General features: G+C 40.0%; 1 protein-coding gene across 2 annotated transcripts in view; it reads right to left on the bottom strand.

Moving 5' to 3' along the window:
- The window catches only part of TDRD3 (tudor domain containing 3), a 274,537-nt gene that overhangs the window by 85,404 nt on the left and 172,041 nt on the right, over positions 1-17,092 (bottom strand). For both annotated transcript variants that reach the window (XM_075852311.1, XM_075852312.1), the window contains 2 exons: positions 5,056-5,127; positions 2,912-3,061 (listed from right to left, as the gene is read on the bottom strand). In XM_075852311.1, coding sequence (XP_075708426.1) covers positions 2,912-3,061; positions 5,056-5,127 — 222 coding nt within the window. The remainder of the gene's footprint in view (positions 1-2,911; positions 3,062-5,055; positions 5,128-17,092) is intronic.

Genomic DNA, 17,092 nt, shown 5'->3' with positions numbered 1-17,092 from the left:
ACTAAAGTTGGATACAAAATGGCCAACTTCAAAATGGCCGCCATGGTCAACACCCAGCTTGAAAAGTTTCCCCCCTCCCATATACTAATGTGCCACAAACAGGAAGTTAATATCACCAACCATTCCCATTTTATTTAGGTGTATCCATATAAATGGCCCACCCTGTACATCTCCCTACCACTTCCAAGTCTCTGAGGTTATCCTTAGTGACCAGCCTATTTTAGGCCTTCACGATTTTTTATTTTTGCATCGACATATCTGTTTAAGGACATGTTTTTTGTGGGACAAGTTGTATTTTTTAAAAACACCATTTTGGGGTACATATAGTTTATTGAATAACTAACTTTTTTTTAGGGGTATAGAAAAAAAGCCCCAGCAATTTCGCCACTCTATATTGCATCGTAAATTTACGCCATTTACCGTATGGTATAAATAACATACCACCTTTATTCAGCGGGTTGTTATGATTGCGACGATACCAAATTTATATAGTTTTCTTATGTTTAACTGCTTTTACAGAGTAAAACACTTTTTTTAAATTTCAATTATTTGTTTTTGTGTCACCATATTTTAAGAGCCATAACGTTTTTATCTTTCTGCCGATGCAGCTGTATGACGGATTTCTTTTGCAGAACGACTAGTTTTTATTGTTAACATTTTGGAGTACATGCACCATTTTGGCATTGTTTTTTGTTTAATTTTTTACGGCGTTCGCTGTGCGGGTTAAATAATGAATTCGTTTTATAGTTGGGGTTGTTACGGATCTAGCGATACCAAATATATGTAACTTTTTTTGTTTTTTCATAATAAAGCATTTTGTAAGGGGAATAAGTGGGTTTTTAATTGTTTTTTTTTCTTGGGATTCTTATTTATTTATTATTAACTTTATTAAACTTTTGGCCTTCACTAGAGGCCGACCTGGGGGACTTCTTTAGGCCCCCGGCTGTTAAAGAAACCATCGACACCCTGCGATCACATCACGAGTGTGCTGATGGGGTGAGAGGGAGCCCCCTCCCTCTAAAAACACTCAGATGCGGCGGTCGCTATTGACCACCGCATATGAGAGGTTGAACGGGCAGGATCGATGTTGATTTCGATCTTTATCGATTTCGAGCTTTAACCGCTCCCGGCGGCGCTGTTTTATCCGGATGAAACACCATAAAAAGGCTACTGTAATGGCAGGAAGGAGGTGAAGGGAACAAGTGAGCCCTAATCTACCCACCGCCCTGTCCCTGCCTACTTGCAACGACCCGCCCTAGGCGACGGGGTACAACTTGGCGGCGGTCCCTACGCTGTCTAAGTGCAAGGGAGTACAAACAGGGAACACGCAAGGGAATACAGTAGCCCACGGAACGCCGCGAGGAAACGGAGCGGTGAATGAGCCAGTCAGGATCAGGATGTAGTGGAGTATACAAACGGAAGCACGGAGCAGAAGCAAGCCAGGGCAGAGCAACGCAGGATAAACGGAACTGAAGCAAGGCAGAAGCACGGCAGAAGCACGGCAGAAGCAGGCTGGAGCAAGGCAGCAGTGGGGCCAGGAATCCAAGAAGAACAACAAGCAAGGAGGAAGAGAAAACGGCAGGTATAAATGGACAGGGGGCGGAGCTAACTCTGACTGACCAGGCCGCGATAGGCTCTCCCACTCCTGAGCCTGCCACCCTGATTGGTGGGAGCAGGTGTCAGTCTCAGAGGTCTGGCCTCAGGTGTCGACTGATTAATCCTGGGAGTATACCCAGACGTAGTGCCTGGCAGATCCTTTACAGCTACTGCATCAGAATAAAAGCCGGTTAGTGAACACCGTTAAAAGGCGTATTGGTGGTCACTGACGGGTTAAGGACAATCACGTTGCTTACACTTTAGTAAACAACGTGATTGGTTGTTACAGACCTGGTCCGTGGTCAGTATAAAGGGGATCTGGTTTAGGGACTGCATTAATGAAATCTACTTTTTTAGCGGATCTGGTTTGGGGTCTCTATTAGTTTAAGGGCTCTGGGGTCAATTTTTTTAGGGGGTCTGGGGATTTTTTATTAAGAGGTTTGTATTTATTTATGGGGTTTGAGTGGGGTTTGTGTTTGTTTAGGGGGTTGGACTTGGGTCTATATTTATTTCCTGGGTCTAGTATGTCGTCTTTAGGTGGTTCTAGTCAGGAATCTGCATTAAGTGGTGTCTAAGGTTAGGATTTTTCTTTGGGGGTCTGGGGGTCTTCATTTTTTGAGGAGCTCTCGGGTGGTCTGTATCTATTTAGGGGCTTGCATTTTGAGAATAAATATAGATTAGGGCTGAATATTACTATTTATCCCGGATATCATATTTAAACCACACCCCCTATTTTTATCTTGGTTGGTATTTTTTGGTCAAAAAGGTGGCAACCTAGGCCAGGTCCATGGTGAAATTTAGCCTTCAATAATAGAAATTACAGCAAATCAATCTTAATTGATCACAGAAGGCTCTATTTTCAGAATCACCAATATACTACTAAAGTTTTAGGCTAGGTTCACGTTGTGCGTTTTTGTCCTAGAATAAACTCATCTGAAAAAACATGTGTTTTTATAAAAACATATGCATTTTCTTTTTTTTTTTTAAAAAAAGCTTCAGCCGTATTCTGATTATTAATTTAATGGTTATAGACTTACAGCTGAAATACTTTGTAAAAATGTGCGGGTATTTAAAAAAATGTATGCAAGCATGCAACAAAACGAACATGTGAATCCAGCCTAAGATTATACAAACTTTTGCATTGTTCTTTTTCACAGTCATGAAACGGAGTGCTAGCAGGCAAATATTTCTGCTCATTTAGAAAAACAGAATAGAGATAAAGCGAATTAAGAGAAGCATGACATTGTTTCTGTGAAAAACACACATTCAATCCATTAGCGAAGGTTAACTACTCTAGTAAACAAAGCTCTCAAACCTCTTTGCTTTTTGCTACTTCAGCAATGGCAGCAGTCCTTTGTTTTTCAAACTCATCGTTCTCTCCAACAGATTTGGTGGCATTAGGAGTCTGGAGCGTTTTTCGGCTATCAAGTTCTTTGCTGTCAACTGAAGCAACAGATGCACAACGCTGGAGGAAGGAATAAAAGGTGATTATCAGTGATCAGGATTTATTCAGTGAACTGGACTACTATAATGGTTATATATTGTATATATACACTCCTCAACATTGAAATTACAACACCAAGAAGGGCAAGCCTTAAGGTTATGCAAATCGAGGAAGTAGCAGGTGTCGATAAGATCTGCAAATGATCAAATTTTCAAGCACCTGGCACTGTGGCATGTGGGAGGGAAAAAAAAGGCAGATTGAAAGCAACGTTTTTTAGCCATATGAAACCTTAAAAATCGAAGTGGATCCAGTGGTGTGGGATGATTGTGCGATGACTCCTGTTTGTAGACGTGACAGTTATCACCACTCGTCACAAGTTGAGAGGGACAGAATCCTTGAATTGAGAGACCTTGGTTTATCACTTCGGGAGATGGCTAAGCGCCTAGGCCGAGATGTCAGAACTGTTCAATGTCGAATGTCCTGGAGGTTTGGAGAACAACAACAAACAGGAATGAAAGCAAGAGGTGCACAGAGCCGAACATCTGTACGGACGGATCATCTGATTGGAAGAATGGTGTGTAGTGATCCATTCTGTACTGCAAATGAAATTGAACGTCACATCCCAAGCCTAGGGCGGCAACCAGTGTCGACACAAACCATAAGAAGGAGTTTACACGAGATTGGGCTACGAGCCAGACATCCAGCTATAGGTGTTCCAGTGACCCCACTCCACCACTCTCAAAGGCTACTATGGTGCACAGCAAGACGGCAATGGAGGTCTACCCACTCTAGCGATGAGTCCCACTTTTGTCTCGAGATTGGTCTGGAGACCAAGTGGGCAACGCAATAAAGAGGTCAGACCGGTCCTACTCCCGGGATTATAGTGTGCGGTGGCAAAATGTACAGTAGCCGGACACCTCTAGTCTTCACTCCAGGTACACTAAGAGCTTGCTGTTACATTTGTTTGGTCGTGGAACCAACGGTACAGCCATTTCTCCAAAGCATCCCAGAAGCCGTTTTTCAACAGGTTAACGCCAGGCCCAATGTTGCTCGTTCCACTGTGAGCAGCCTGTTTGGCCTAAATGTGCTACCATGGCCTGCAGAGTCTCTGGACTTGTCTCCCATTGAGCACATCTGGGACATCATTGGTAGGCAATTGAAAATGGAGCTGCCAGCAGCCAATCTTGATGATTTGCGTGTCCAAGTGCATAGAGTGCGGCATAAAAATCCTTAGACAATGATTAATAACCTCATTGATAGCATGCGAAGGCGTTTACGTGCGTGTATTTCTTGCGTGGCACTAATACTCGATACTGAATAAATCAAGATGTTTGGAGTATTTTGTTTCCTTATTTTTATAATTTTCATATTATTAACATGTCTATTGATCCTGTGACTTCCACAATGTTTCCTTCTTGGTATTGCAATTCCAATGCGGAGGAGTGTATAATATATATATGTATATATATATATTATATATAAATATATTGGGTTTCTCTATAAATGTAATGGGAAATTTATCAGTTGAGTAATTGGTCTTTTATTGTTTTATGGCATTTTCCCCATTGGACAAATTTTTTCCGATCTTGGAGTAACCCTTTAAGATTGGCAAGGGTTTTGTTCTCCAAATTATCTTTGTGCTATACAGTTTAAACTAGTTCAAATGACCACTCAGTGGCAGTTGCCAGGACTAAGCCCCAGCCTTCTTCCTTCTTGCAGATACCTGGTACTAGGCATAACACAGTATCAGTTTTGCCCAGTGTTCCTTTTATTATTTCACGTGTTTTAAATAAAATAGAAACAAACCATTGACCACTGTATATACAAAACAGGCTGGCCTGTTTGAACTGGTCTGTGGTTCCCAAAAAAACATCTACATCTGCTATCTTTTCCTGAAAAATATTAGGAGACAACAAACTGAATTTGATAGTCTCTTCATTATTTCACGTTTTATAGATTCCAAACCAAAGTAGAATAGTAAAAAATTTTCATTACACATATGAGAGCAATCCTACCTGTCCAAAAGGCACAAATGGTGGAGGACCTCCTTCAGTCCCGATATTGCTTCGACTGTGCTTTGATAAACTCTGTAATGAAAACACAAGATCATAAAAAAAAAGTAAGGTTATATCTGTCCTAATGTACAGCAGTAAAACACTTTCTATAATATTTTTCACCAAAACATATTCAGAAAAAGAGAACATTTCTAGTTTTGAAAAAAATGATAAATTGTCGTATTAACCCCTTAACGCCGAAGGACGGATATATCCGTCCTCAGCAGCTGCTAGTTCGCGCAGGAGGACGGATATATCCGTCCTGTGATCGCGCGGGTACTGACAGTTTACCCACGCGATCAGCGGCAGGTGCACGGCTGTTATACACAGCCTGGCTCCTGCTGCAACTGCCGGAATCGAAGCACGCGCCGATTCCGGCAGTTTAACCCATTAAATGCCGCTGTCAACAGTGACAGCGGCATTTAATGTGTTTGACAGAGGGGGGAACTCCCTCTGTCTCCCGATCGGCGCCCCCGCAAACAAATCGCGGGTCGCCGTCGGGTTTCCATGACAGCCGGGGGTCTAACAAAGACCCCCAGGTCTGTCTTCAGCATCTGCCTGTTAGGCGATGCCAGAGGCATGACCTAACAGGTTGCCTGTCAGATTTACACTGACAGGCAATAATGCTTTGGTATACGAAGTATACCAAAGCATTATATATGCGATCGGCATATCGCATAGTGAAGTCCCCTGGTGGGACTAAAAAAAAAAAAGTAAAACCGTTAAATAAAGTTTGTGAAAAAAAAAATAAAAAAAATTACAGTCAAAGTCAAATAAAACTACTTTTTTGCCCCAAAAAGTGGTTTTATTTAATAAAACGGTCAAAACAAATCACACATACACATATATGGTATCCCCGCGATCGTAACAACTTGACCAATAAAATGAACACATTAATTAAACCGCCGGATGAACGACGTCCAAAGAAAACGCAAAAAACAACGGCAAAATTCTCTCTTTTCTCCCATTCCCCCCATAAAAAATAAAATAAAAGTTCATCTATAAGTCCTATGTACCCCAAAATAGTACTAATGAAAACTACACATTGTCCCGCAAAAATCAATCCCACGTACGGCCACATCGACGGAAAAATAAAAAAATTACGCCTCTTGGAACGCGGCGATGCAAAAACAAGTAATTTTTTTCTAAAAGGGTTTTTATTGTGCAAACATAGAAAAAACATATAAAACCTTTACATATTTGGTATCCCCGTAATCGTGCCGACCCATAGAATAAAGTTAACATGTTATTTACGCTGCATAGTAAACGGCGTAAATTTATAACGTGAAAATTAATGCTGGAATAGCTGCTTATTTTCAATTCTCTCCTAAAATAAAGTTAATAAAAGTTAATCAATATGTTATAAGCATCTAAAAATGGTACAATTACAAAATACAACTCGTCCCGGAAAAAACAAGCCCTTATACGGCTATGTCGACGGAATAAAAAAAGAGTTACGACTCTTGGAATGCGACCGTGAAAAAACAAAAAATAATCCTTGGTCATTAACGTGCAAAATGGCCCGGTCATTAAGGGGTTAATAATGAACCATACACCGTTTTCTAAAAATAAAAATATCTTCATCCAATGTTCTAAAGTTAATTGGTTCCCGACCACCGGCTGTGTATATAAGTACGGCGGTCGGAGTTCTTAAAACCCGTGCCATAGACTATTTATGGCGTGGGTTTTAGCTTGCTGCCCGAACTGAATGTCGTGTCTACGGCAATCAGCGACTGCCGGGTACCCTGAGGAGTAAAGATTGAAGTAGCTTCCGCAGTTACAGTGGAAAAACATGGTGTAAAAGAAGAAAAAATATATACAAAGTCCCACAAAGGTCTTTTCACACCTTTGAGGGACAGACCATAATAATAAAAAAATAAAAATAAACAAAAGTGCAAAGAAAAGTAAAATATATTTAAATTAACCTCCCAAAAAAACACCCCTTTCCCGCCAATCATTGTAGTAATGCTAGCCCTGAACCATTTGCCCTAAAATAGACATTTAACATATCAAAATTTACGGTAGACAATGACGATCACAAATAAAGGGTCTATTTTAGGGTAAAACTCTATTACCAGAAAAAAATAGCTAAAAAGTAAAAAAGCTTATTTTTTTTACTATTGTTTTCAAACGTTAAGCATAAAAATTCTAAAATAGCAAAAAGGATGTGTATAAAAATGATTAAAAAAAAGAAACCTGCATTGTCTACGTAAAAAAAATAATCAAAAAAAATTAAATCACAAAAATCACGTCGCTAGCCCAACAAATAAAAGTTATAGCTGTTTAACGAACGTGTGCTAAAATAGCTAAACTGTGTCTGGTCCTGAAGGCTCAAAATACCCCGGACCTGAACCAGTTAAAGATGAAGTGGGGTGTCTGCCCATCATACAAATCAAACATCGGTATAAAGATCTTAACTTTTTAACTGTGAAGCCAATCACGATGCCAGTAATGTAACGCCCATAAATAATGCCAACCCCAGCATCTCACTTCCCTCATGTGACACACAAACTGAGATACAGGGAGTTTGGCGAGATCCTCTTACATTTGGCAGCATCTTCTACCAGCTCTCAAGTGTAAGCAATCTACCAAACAACTGAGCATGACACACGTGAGTGGAATATTCGCGTTCACAGCAGTCACACTTAATTGGCAATTACAGCAACCCTCGGGTCTCAGGATAAGATTATAGATATGATGGGGTAAATATAGTAATACTACCTGGTACCCTCCAGTTGTCCTTCTCCTCCGTGGATCCGCTGTTTTAGGGTACCCTCTGTGTTGTTTTAAAATGGCGACAGCGCTTTTCAGACTGAGTCTAAGACACTCCCTTTGTTCATGGATTGGACCGAACTGCTCACGAGAGAAGCTCTGGCCAATCCACGAATAATGGGTGTCTGAGACTAAGAAGCGCTGCAGCCATTTTGGAACAGTACAGAGGGGACCCTAGAATGGCAAATCTTCGGCAGAGGGGCACAACTGAAGGGGACCAAGTAATATTACCCTATATACATCATCATATTTAAAATGTTGTCTCGGCGGCAGCTGCATGTGAAAGAAACCACACCAACATGCCGTGGCCAATGGACGCACGATTTTGCTGGCATTACCACACTTTTACAGCCAAAATTGTGAAGCGGTTGGTCCCCCACATGTGGGCGTTGTGTCATCTGCCACAGGGCGTGAACGCACTCTTAGATAGGGGTCTGATAACTGTAAGAGTAAATCTTGGCCACCTACTACAATGGGTCTTAGGTACCACTCACATGGTACAAATAGTAAAATCATGACTGCACATTCAAATAAACTACCAACTCATTCAAAATATCTTCAATAACGTAAAACTTTAGCGTATACCTCCAGTGAAAAAGGAAAACTTCACAGTGCTCGTAGATCTTGATATGCAGTACTACTTTATGAAGTTATTATTGCCTGAAATGCACCAGATACAGTGGAGTTGCGGCCTGGTCACCCTCTCTATATGCCCGCAAGGTCACATTTACCCTCCTCTTTCACTTGTTAAGGCACTGCTGCACAAAGCTTGTATCAGTACTCTAGACCGCTGTAATCACAGGACTTTTTTAACTAGCAAGTTCCATCTACAGACGCATAGACCGCTGGTAAACTCATGTTTGGGTAAAATATTCAAGTTTGTTTAGCTATCTCTCTCTGTTCCATGTCAGAAGCTGACAACAGCAGGGAGGAAGTAAAGGGCTGCAGTAATTCAAGTTTCCGCCTCCTCTGCCCCATGCTGAATTTAATGGAGTACACAGCCTGGATGTGAATGAAGTTAATAAAAACCATAGAGCACTCATTTTTTTTTTAAACTTGAATATAAAAACACTGAGGTGCATATTCGAAGAGATTTTTAAGTGGATCACAGGAGGAATGATCCACTTTATTAGTTATATAAAATTTAAATCGGGTAAGTTGCTAGGATAGATCCAGGACTTTCAAAACTGTAGTCTCTGATTTAGTTGAATAAACTAGTATTAGTGTTAAAACTCAACCCACATGATCATGAGAATTTCAGTAATGAATATGCTAGCTAAAATATTTTTTCTGTACACCTAAAGCTGGCCATAGTTAGGAGACTTAACCCAGCCAACATATGTACAATCGATCATTAGCAGTACAAACATTTACAACCATGCATGCCCAAAGATCACGAGAGATCACCACAGATGACTGGCCAAGAAACATTTTTAAAGATTGTCGGTTGTAACGAAAGAACTAAGTCAATAAATAGGTAACATTTTGGAAAACAATTTTAAAATAGTCCATTTCTTAAACCAGTTCACCCATAACAAAGACATACTAAAGGGGCTATGCAATGAGTATAACATCGCGCATATGGATGAGAAAGAGTGGGGATCCCCTACTCGCGAACCACCCTCAATGAGCTAGAGCAGATAGAGAAAAGAGAAAAACTCGGAAACTGTGTTAGTCTTCCCTGCTCATATAAAATACCACAAAAAAAAGAAAAAAAGGATACAAAAATCCATCTGGGTACTTAGAAAAATACAGCAGATCCAATCTAAAGCACATTGCTCATAAAAGTCAATTATCATCATCAATTCCAAGCCCTCATTGTCAATCATTGCAATAATCGCCAATTTTCCCCTCCTGTTTTGAGGCCTATGATAATGTAGGGTATTAACTTTACTGCGGTCATGAATATTCCGATTTCTCTATTGCAGACATTTATGATAAATAAGACTGGTACATGTTATTATTTTCCAATACAAGTCTTTGAACGGCCTCTATACTGCTGTGGACAATTGAAGAATCAAACAGGGGTTTACTATGCACAGCTGCAAAGACTGCACAAGTCATTACAGAACACACTTTGCAGATTATTTGAGTATCCATCCGATGTGACAAACCTATTTAGAAGAAACGAAGGAAGCAGAAAAATAAATTGCAGCTCGAAACAGACATATATTAAACTCTGGTGAAGTATTTCTAGTAATTTAGATGCAATATTAGAAGATCATATTGGAAATGTATTAGGCAATATAAAATGCATTTTAAGATTTAGTGAGATTTTAGATTTAGGATGGCTTTTCCTGCCTTTCTATATTAGTAACCTTCTCTTGTTAGCTATGTGACATGCATGCAAAACCTGATTGAATAGAGTCATATACTGGGTGAAATGGAGGCAGGAGCTGTAGCGAGAGACTTAGACATTAGTTCTTTGAACTGCAATTAATGTACATTTATCTGTCAGTTCAGATGACACAAAATTAACATATACACACACAGGAGATAAACCTCATGCCATAGTCATCTTTTTTACCAAATATGTATATTTACAATATATGTGATACAAGAATATTTTCAAATAAAATCAGAATTGTCAATTTTTAGATAACATTTCGGCATCATTTACGTAAAAAATTTACATTTTAAAAAAGGAAACAGAATCTAGGGTATGGACAACGTAATATGAGGCATTTATATGTTCTTTATCCTTGCATTTGGATGCAGTGTCTATTATCCCTGTGTTATGTCATCGCTGTGGTACTTAGTCATTAGCTGTGACATTTCTATAGTCCTAGCCAAAAGTTGAGACCAACACAAATTTTGGTTTTCACAATATTTGATGCTTCAGTTTTTATAGTGGCAATTTGCATTGACTCTAGATTGTTATGAAGAGTGATCAGATGAATTGCTATTAATTGCAGTCATTCCTTGCCATGAAAATTAACTTAAACCACAAAAAAAAAACATTTTCACTGCATTTCAGCCCTGGGACAAAATTACCTGCTAACATCATTTCAGTGATCTTCTCATTAGCTCAGGAGAAAGGGTTAACGAGAACAAGGCAACTGATATAATTCAATTAGCATGGCAGACTGATAAGAGCAGATTGGTGCTTGAAATCATTGTCTTCTTCTGTTAGCCATGGTTACCACCATGGAATCACGTGCAGTCATCTTTGCTTTACAGCAAAAGGTCTTTACAGGCAAGGACACTGCGGCTTATAAGATAGCCCCTAAATCAACGATTTATCGGATCATCAAGAACTTCAACGAGAGAGGTTCAATTGATGTGAAGAAGTCTTCAGGGCGCACAAGAAAATCTAGTAGGCCAGGAACGTCTCCTAAATAGGATTCAGCTATGGGATTGGTTCAACACCAGTACAAAGCTTGCTTAGGAATAGCAGCAGGCAGGTGTTGGTGCATCTGCACGCACAGTGAGGTGAAGGCTTTTAGAGGCTGGCCTGGTGTCAAGAAGGGCAGCAAAGAAGCCACTTCTCTCCAACAAAAACATCAAGGACAGACTGAGATTCTGCAGGAAGTACAGGAATTGGACTGCAGAGGCCTGGGATAAAGTTATTTTCTCTGATGAAGCCCCCTTTAGACTGTTTGGGACATCTAGAAGAAGGATTGTCCAGAGAAGAAAAGGCGAGTGCTACCATGAGTCCTGTGTCATGCCAACAGTAAAGCATCCTGAGACCATTCATGTGTAGGGGTTGCTATTCATCCAAGGGAGTGGGCTCACTCACAATTTTGCCTAAGAACACTTCTATGAATAAAGAATGGTATCTAAACATCCTCCAAGAAAAACTTCTCCCAACCATCCAAAAGCAATTTGTTGATGAAAAACAAGGCAAAACTGATAACCACAGTAAGTTACTTGGTGAACAAAACATTCACATTTTAGGTCCATGGCCAGGAAACCCCCCAGATCTCAATCCCATTGAGAACCTGTGGTCACTCCTCAAAAAAGGAGTGAACAAACAAAAAAACACGGATATTGTGATACACTCAAAACACTGATTAGGCAAGAATGGGTTGTCATCAAGTCAGGATTTGGCCCAAAAGCTGAGATCAGGCATGCCAGGGTGAAATGCAGAAGTCTTGAAAAAGAAGGGTCAACACCGTAAACATTGAGTCTTTGAATAAACTTCATGTATTTGTCAATAAAAGGTTAAAAACCATATAGAAATCTTAGAATCGTACTTCGAAGCCTTAGACAGATGTTTCTATGGTATACGTTCACATCTGCGTTGTGGCATCCGTTTTAGTGGATCCGTTGAAATAAAAAAATAAAAAAAACAGGTAGACTGACTGATGCCATACTGAATGCATCGGAAGGTAAAATATGTTTGTTTGTTTGTGTTTGATAGATCAGTTTACAGGACCCATCAAAAAAACTATTTTCTTTCAGTTTGTCATCAGTTATAACAGATCCGTTTTAATCTTTGCATTCTTCTTGCATTCATTTTTAGTCTGCACACGTGCAGAAAAAAACTGATCCATTAAACGTAATGCATAAGGCTTCGTTCACATCTGTGTCAGGGCTTCGTTCCGACGTTCCGCCTGAGCTTTCCATCGGAACAGAACCCTGACTGACACAAACTGAAACCAAAGGTTTCAGTTTCCATCACCATTGATTTCAATGGTGACGGATCCGGCGCCAATGGTTTCAGTTTGTCTCCGTTGTGCAAGGGTTCCGTCGTTTTGACGGGATGAATACCGTAGTCGACTACAGTATTCATCCCGTGAAACGACGGAACCCTTGCGCAACAGAGACAAACTGAAACCATTGGCACCGGATTCGTCACCATTGAAATCGATGGTGATGGAAATGGAAACCTTTGGTCTAAGTTTGTGTCAGTCAGGGCTCCGTTCCGATGGACAGAACGTCGGAACGGAGCCCTGATGCAGATGTGAACATAGCCTAACTCATACAAACGGATGGCATATCAGTTTGTATCAGTCATCCATTGACTTCGAAGTTAAAAAAAAAAACAGAAAAAACGGAAAGCTCCTTTCCGTCAGGTTTCTATGATTTTTGATGGAAACAATAGGGCAGCAGACTATGGTATTTCTTCTGTCAAAAAAACGGAAACCTGACAGAACGGAGCCTAAGCACAAGTGATTAAAAATAAAACGCATCAATGAGTTTTTTGATGGAAACGTTAACTTTTGTTCTTGTGGTCCTCTGACGGAAACGAAAGTACAGAAACCACAATGCAGATGTGAACGCAGCCTAAAAGATCTGAAAACACTGAAGCAGCAAACTTTGTGAAAACCACAATTTGTGTCAGTCTCAAAACTTTTGGCCAGGACTGTAGGTTTATTTTTCCTGTTCTGTAACATCACTGTGTGCATTACTCCAATTCTGTGACATCACAAGTGCTAAAAGCCGTTCCCTTAGCTTCAAAGTATATTATTTATGATGCCATGTACAGCAGCATCAATGTGTGCATTATCCCTGAACTGTGACATCACTGTGACTATTACTTTCTTGCCACGTAACAAATTTTGTCACGTAACTAAGAATATTTCTTCTGCAGTGACATCTTACAGGGGGATAAGTATATGAGCTGTACCTGAGAATTTATTAAAAACCCAAAATATTTAAAAAGAAAAAAGTTGGGCAAATCTATCAATCTGAAAAGTGGTACAAAGCTTTAAGAACTGCATCAAACCAGTTCTGAGAAGAGGTGCAAAGGTATTGCTAAGTCTCAAGTACTGCATCACACTACAGTCAGTGTCATTATCTAAAAATGTAAAAGAATGGAACCGTGGTTTCTCAGATTCCAAAATTGCTGCAAGAGGCAGTAAGGCTGGGTTCACACGACCATTTTACGTCCGTAATGGACGGAACGTATTTCGGCCGGAAGACCCGGACCGAAGACACTGCAGGGAGCCGGGCTCCTAGCATCATAGTTATGTACAATGCTAGGAGTCCCTGCCTCTCTGCATGACAACTGTCCCGTACTGTAATCATGTTTTCAGTACGGGACAGTAGTTCCACGGAGAGGCAGGGACTCCTAGCATCGTACATAACTATGATGCTAGGAGCCAGGCCCCCTGCAGTGTGTTCGGTCCGGGTCTTCCGGACGAAATACGTTCCGTCAATTACGGACGTAACATGGTCGTGTGAACCCAGTCTTACAATTCACCAAGAAAGTAAAAAGAACAAAAAAAAACAACATTCTAGAAGAAATGCCTCTCTAGGTTGAGCAACAGAACATGGATCCACAAGAAAATATACACTGGACAGAAAAATGAGTCACGTTCGGGTAACACACCAGTGCTATCCAAGTATGTCATAATTAGGGAATAAAAAGATTTGATGATCCCAGAGCAGTTCAGGATAGAGTAGAACTTCTGACAACATAGCTACTAATAATATGAGATGATCATACCAAACACAGCAGTAGTATAGGAAAAAACGTATTCTATTCTGTACCAGAAAAAGCTGAAGGATGTCCAGTCATTCTTCCAAAAGTTGAAGCGTAGTTAGATTATGCAACAAGACATCTAACCTAAATCACCAAGGTAAGTGAACATCTGAAAGGTTCAGGAGAAACATGATATGGAGTCTAGTCTTGACTAGAGGTAGATATGGATTCATATACAAGAATCTACAATTGTGTCTGAATTAAAGAAGTATAGAATAATGGAATGAAATTCCTCAACAGCAATGTGAACAACTGGAAGTGTTTGGCTACGATTATTGCCACAACTGTATTAAGTGGTCATTGCAACTCAGGCTCCAGGGCAGCTCTATAACACTAGCCAAAAGCGGAATTTTAAGTTTTATCCAAAGTTACACGGCTTTTATACTTTTATTCAGTCCTGGAGTCAAACTGCCGTGGCTTTATGGACACTTGCCGTGTATATAGACATAGAAGTATGCCGCGCATGCACAACCTTGTGAAAACAAAGAGGTCCTTATAGTTGTTGTCCCATGAGATTTTGGCACAGAATCAAAATAAGGCTATTTATTAACCTTTTAATTGATTTGCTTTTTATAACCTCCAATACAATATTGGTGTCTACAGGCACAGAAAGTTGGACAAATAGCGTTTGTTTCAGTCACTAATTGTTAAACCATAAAATGCACGCAGGTAGAGCGGTTTACTAAAGATTAATGTTACCATTTGTCTATTAAATCTTTATAAGATTATGCTTCTTCCTTTAAAATCTGCACTTACGCACAAGGAGTTAAGGTTATAGGAACAGGTAGCAGTTTAAACTATTAAACTGCCTTGTCATCAGCGAATCCCATTAGTGCCATTCATCCAGAAAGGCCAGATGATATAATGAAAATGCACAATGATAAAGTATCATGGATACCTAAAAGACAGAAGCTTGTGCAAGGCTTTATCAATATGCTTAATGGGTTCACCGGTCAAGTTAAGCCAACACAAATATTCTCATGAAGCTGCAATTTTAAGTCTTATCTTTTGGTATTGTGCCTCTGCCGAGTTAGGGTCAATGCACATAATACATATTACATGCGGTTTTGCCATGTGTAATTGTGTGTGGCAAAACAGGAGCATAATACAGTACCAGCATAGTCAATGAGATTCCAGGAAATCTCATCTACATGGTGCAGATTTTTTCTGCACGTAAAATTGACCAGCGTTGCGTATATTAAAATCTGCAGCATGTCAATTTATCCTGCATTTCCGCTTGCGAATTTGATCTGACTAGTTTTGCAGAAAAACGCACCAAAATCCACAGTATAAAACCGCACCTATTTCCACTCCAAAATGTAAATAACGCACCTAAAAACGCATCAAAAGACACACCATTAGATGCGGTTTTAGCTGCAGAATTATGTGCATATATCTGCGGCTGTGATGCGGCTTTTCCACATCAAATTACGCAACGTGTGCATTTAGCCTTAAAGAGGCTCTGTCATAAGCCTGTTATAAGCGCCCTATCTTCTACATAATGTGATTGGCGCTGCAATGTAGGTAACAGCAGTGTTTTATATTTAGAAAAACTATAATTTTTTACAGAGTTATGACCTATATTAGCTTTATGCTAATGTCTTTCTTAATGGACAACTGGGCGTGTTTTACATTTTGACCAAGTGGGCGTTGTGAAGGGAAGTGTATGACGCTGACCAATCAGCGTCATACACTTCTCTCCATTCATTTACACAGAACATAGTGATCTTACTAGATCACTATGTGCATCCACATACACACACCTTAACATTACTCAAGTGTCCTGATAGCGAATAGACATCACTACCAGCCAGGACGTGATGTCTATTCAGAATCCTGACACTTTGCGAACGTTTGTGGTTGATTTACAGCACAGCGAGATTACGCTTGCTGTGCTGTAAATCAACCACAAACGTTACCGAAGTGTCAGGATTCTGAATAAACATCATGCCCTGGCTTGTAGTGATGTCTATTCACTGTCAGGACACTTTTGTAACGTTAATGTGTGTGTATGTGGCTGCACATAGTGATCTAGCTAGATCACTATGTGCTGTGTAAATGAATGGAGAGAGGTGTATGACGCTGATTGGTCACTGGTCAGCGTCATACACTTCTCTGTACAACGCCCACTTGGTCAAAAAGTAAAACACGCCCAGTTTGGCATTAAGAAAGTAATTAGCATAAAGCTAAAATAGGTCATAATTCTGTAAAAATGATTGTTTTTCTAAATAAAAAATACTGCAGTAATCTACATTACAGCGCTAATCACATTATGTTGAAGATAGGGCACTTATAATGTGGTGACAGAGCCTCTTTAAAGGGGTTTTCTAGCAACAGAAATATAACATTTTCTAATCAGTGGCGGCTCAATGTGGCTCACCATTATAATCTATAAGATTTATGGAAAGAGCGGAGTATGATTATTGTTTATGTGTCTACCAGAGGCATTAATGAAAAGTGACTGTGAATGTTCAGCATTCTCCAACCAGGAACGGCAAACGGACCCAATAACTTAAATGGAATCCAGTCAAAATGTTACATCATAGATACACCTGAGAATATCCCATAGGTGAAGTCTGTATCTCAGGCCACAACAGATTTGCAGAATTAATTAATTCTATAGAGAGATTAACTCCTTTTTGCCCACACCACCTAAATTAAACGGGTTAATGGACTGTTCCCTGTGCCAGAAGACTGTTAATGTATGTACTAAGCTTGATGGCACTGCCCGCACCTGCACAACTGTTAATGTATGTGCTAAGCTTGATGGCACTGCCCGCTCCTGCACACTGTGGC

The sequence above is a fragment of the Rhinoderma darwinii genome, chromosome 2 (assembly GCF_050947455.1).
Source record: "Rhinoderma darwinii isolate aRhiDar2 chromosome 2, aRhiDar2.hap1, whole genome shotgun sequence".
Lineage (NCBI taxonomy): Eukaryota > Metazoa > Chordata > Amphibia > Anura > Rhinodermatidae > Rhinoderma > Rhinoderma darwinii.
Note: the sequence above shows the minus strand (reverse complement) of the source record. Positions and strands in the feature narration are given on the sequence as shown.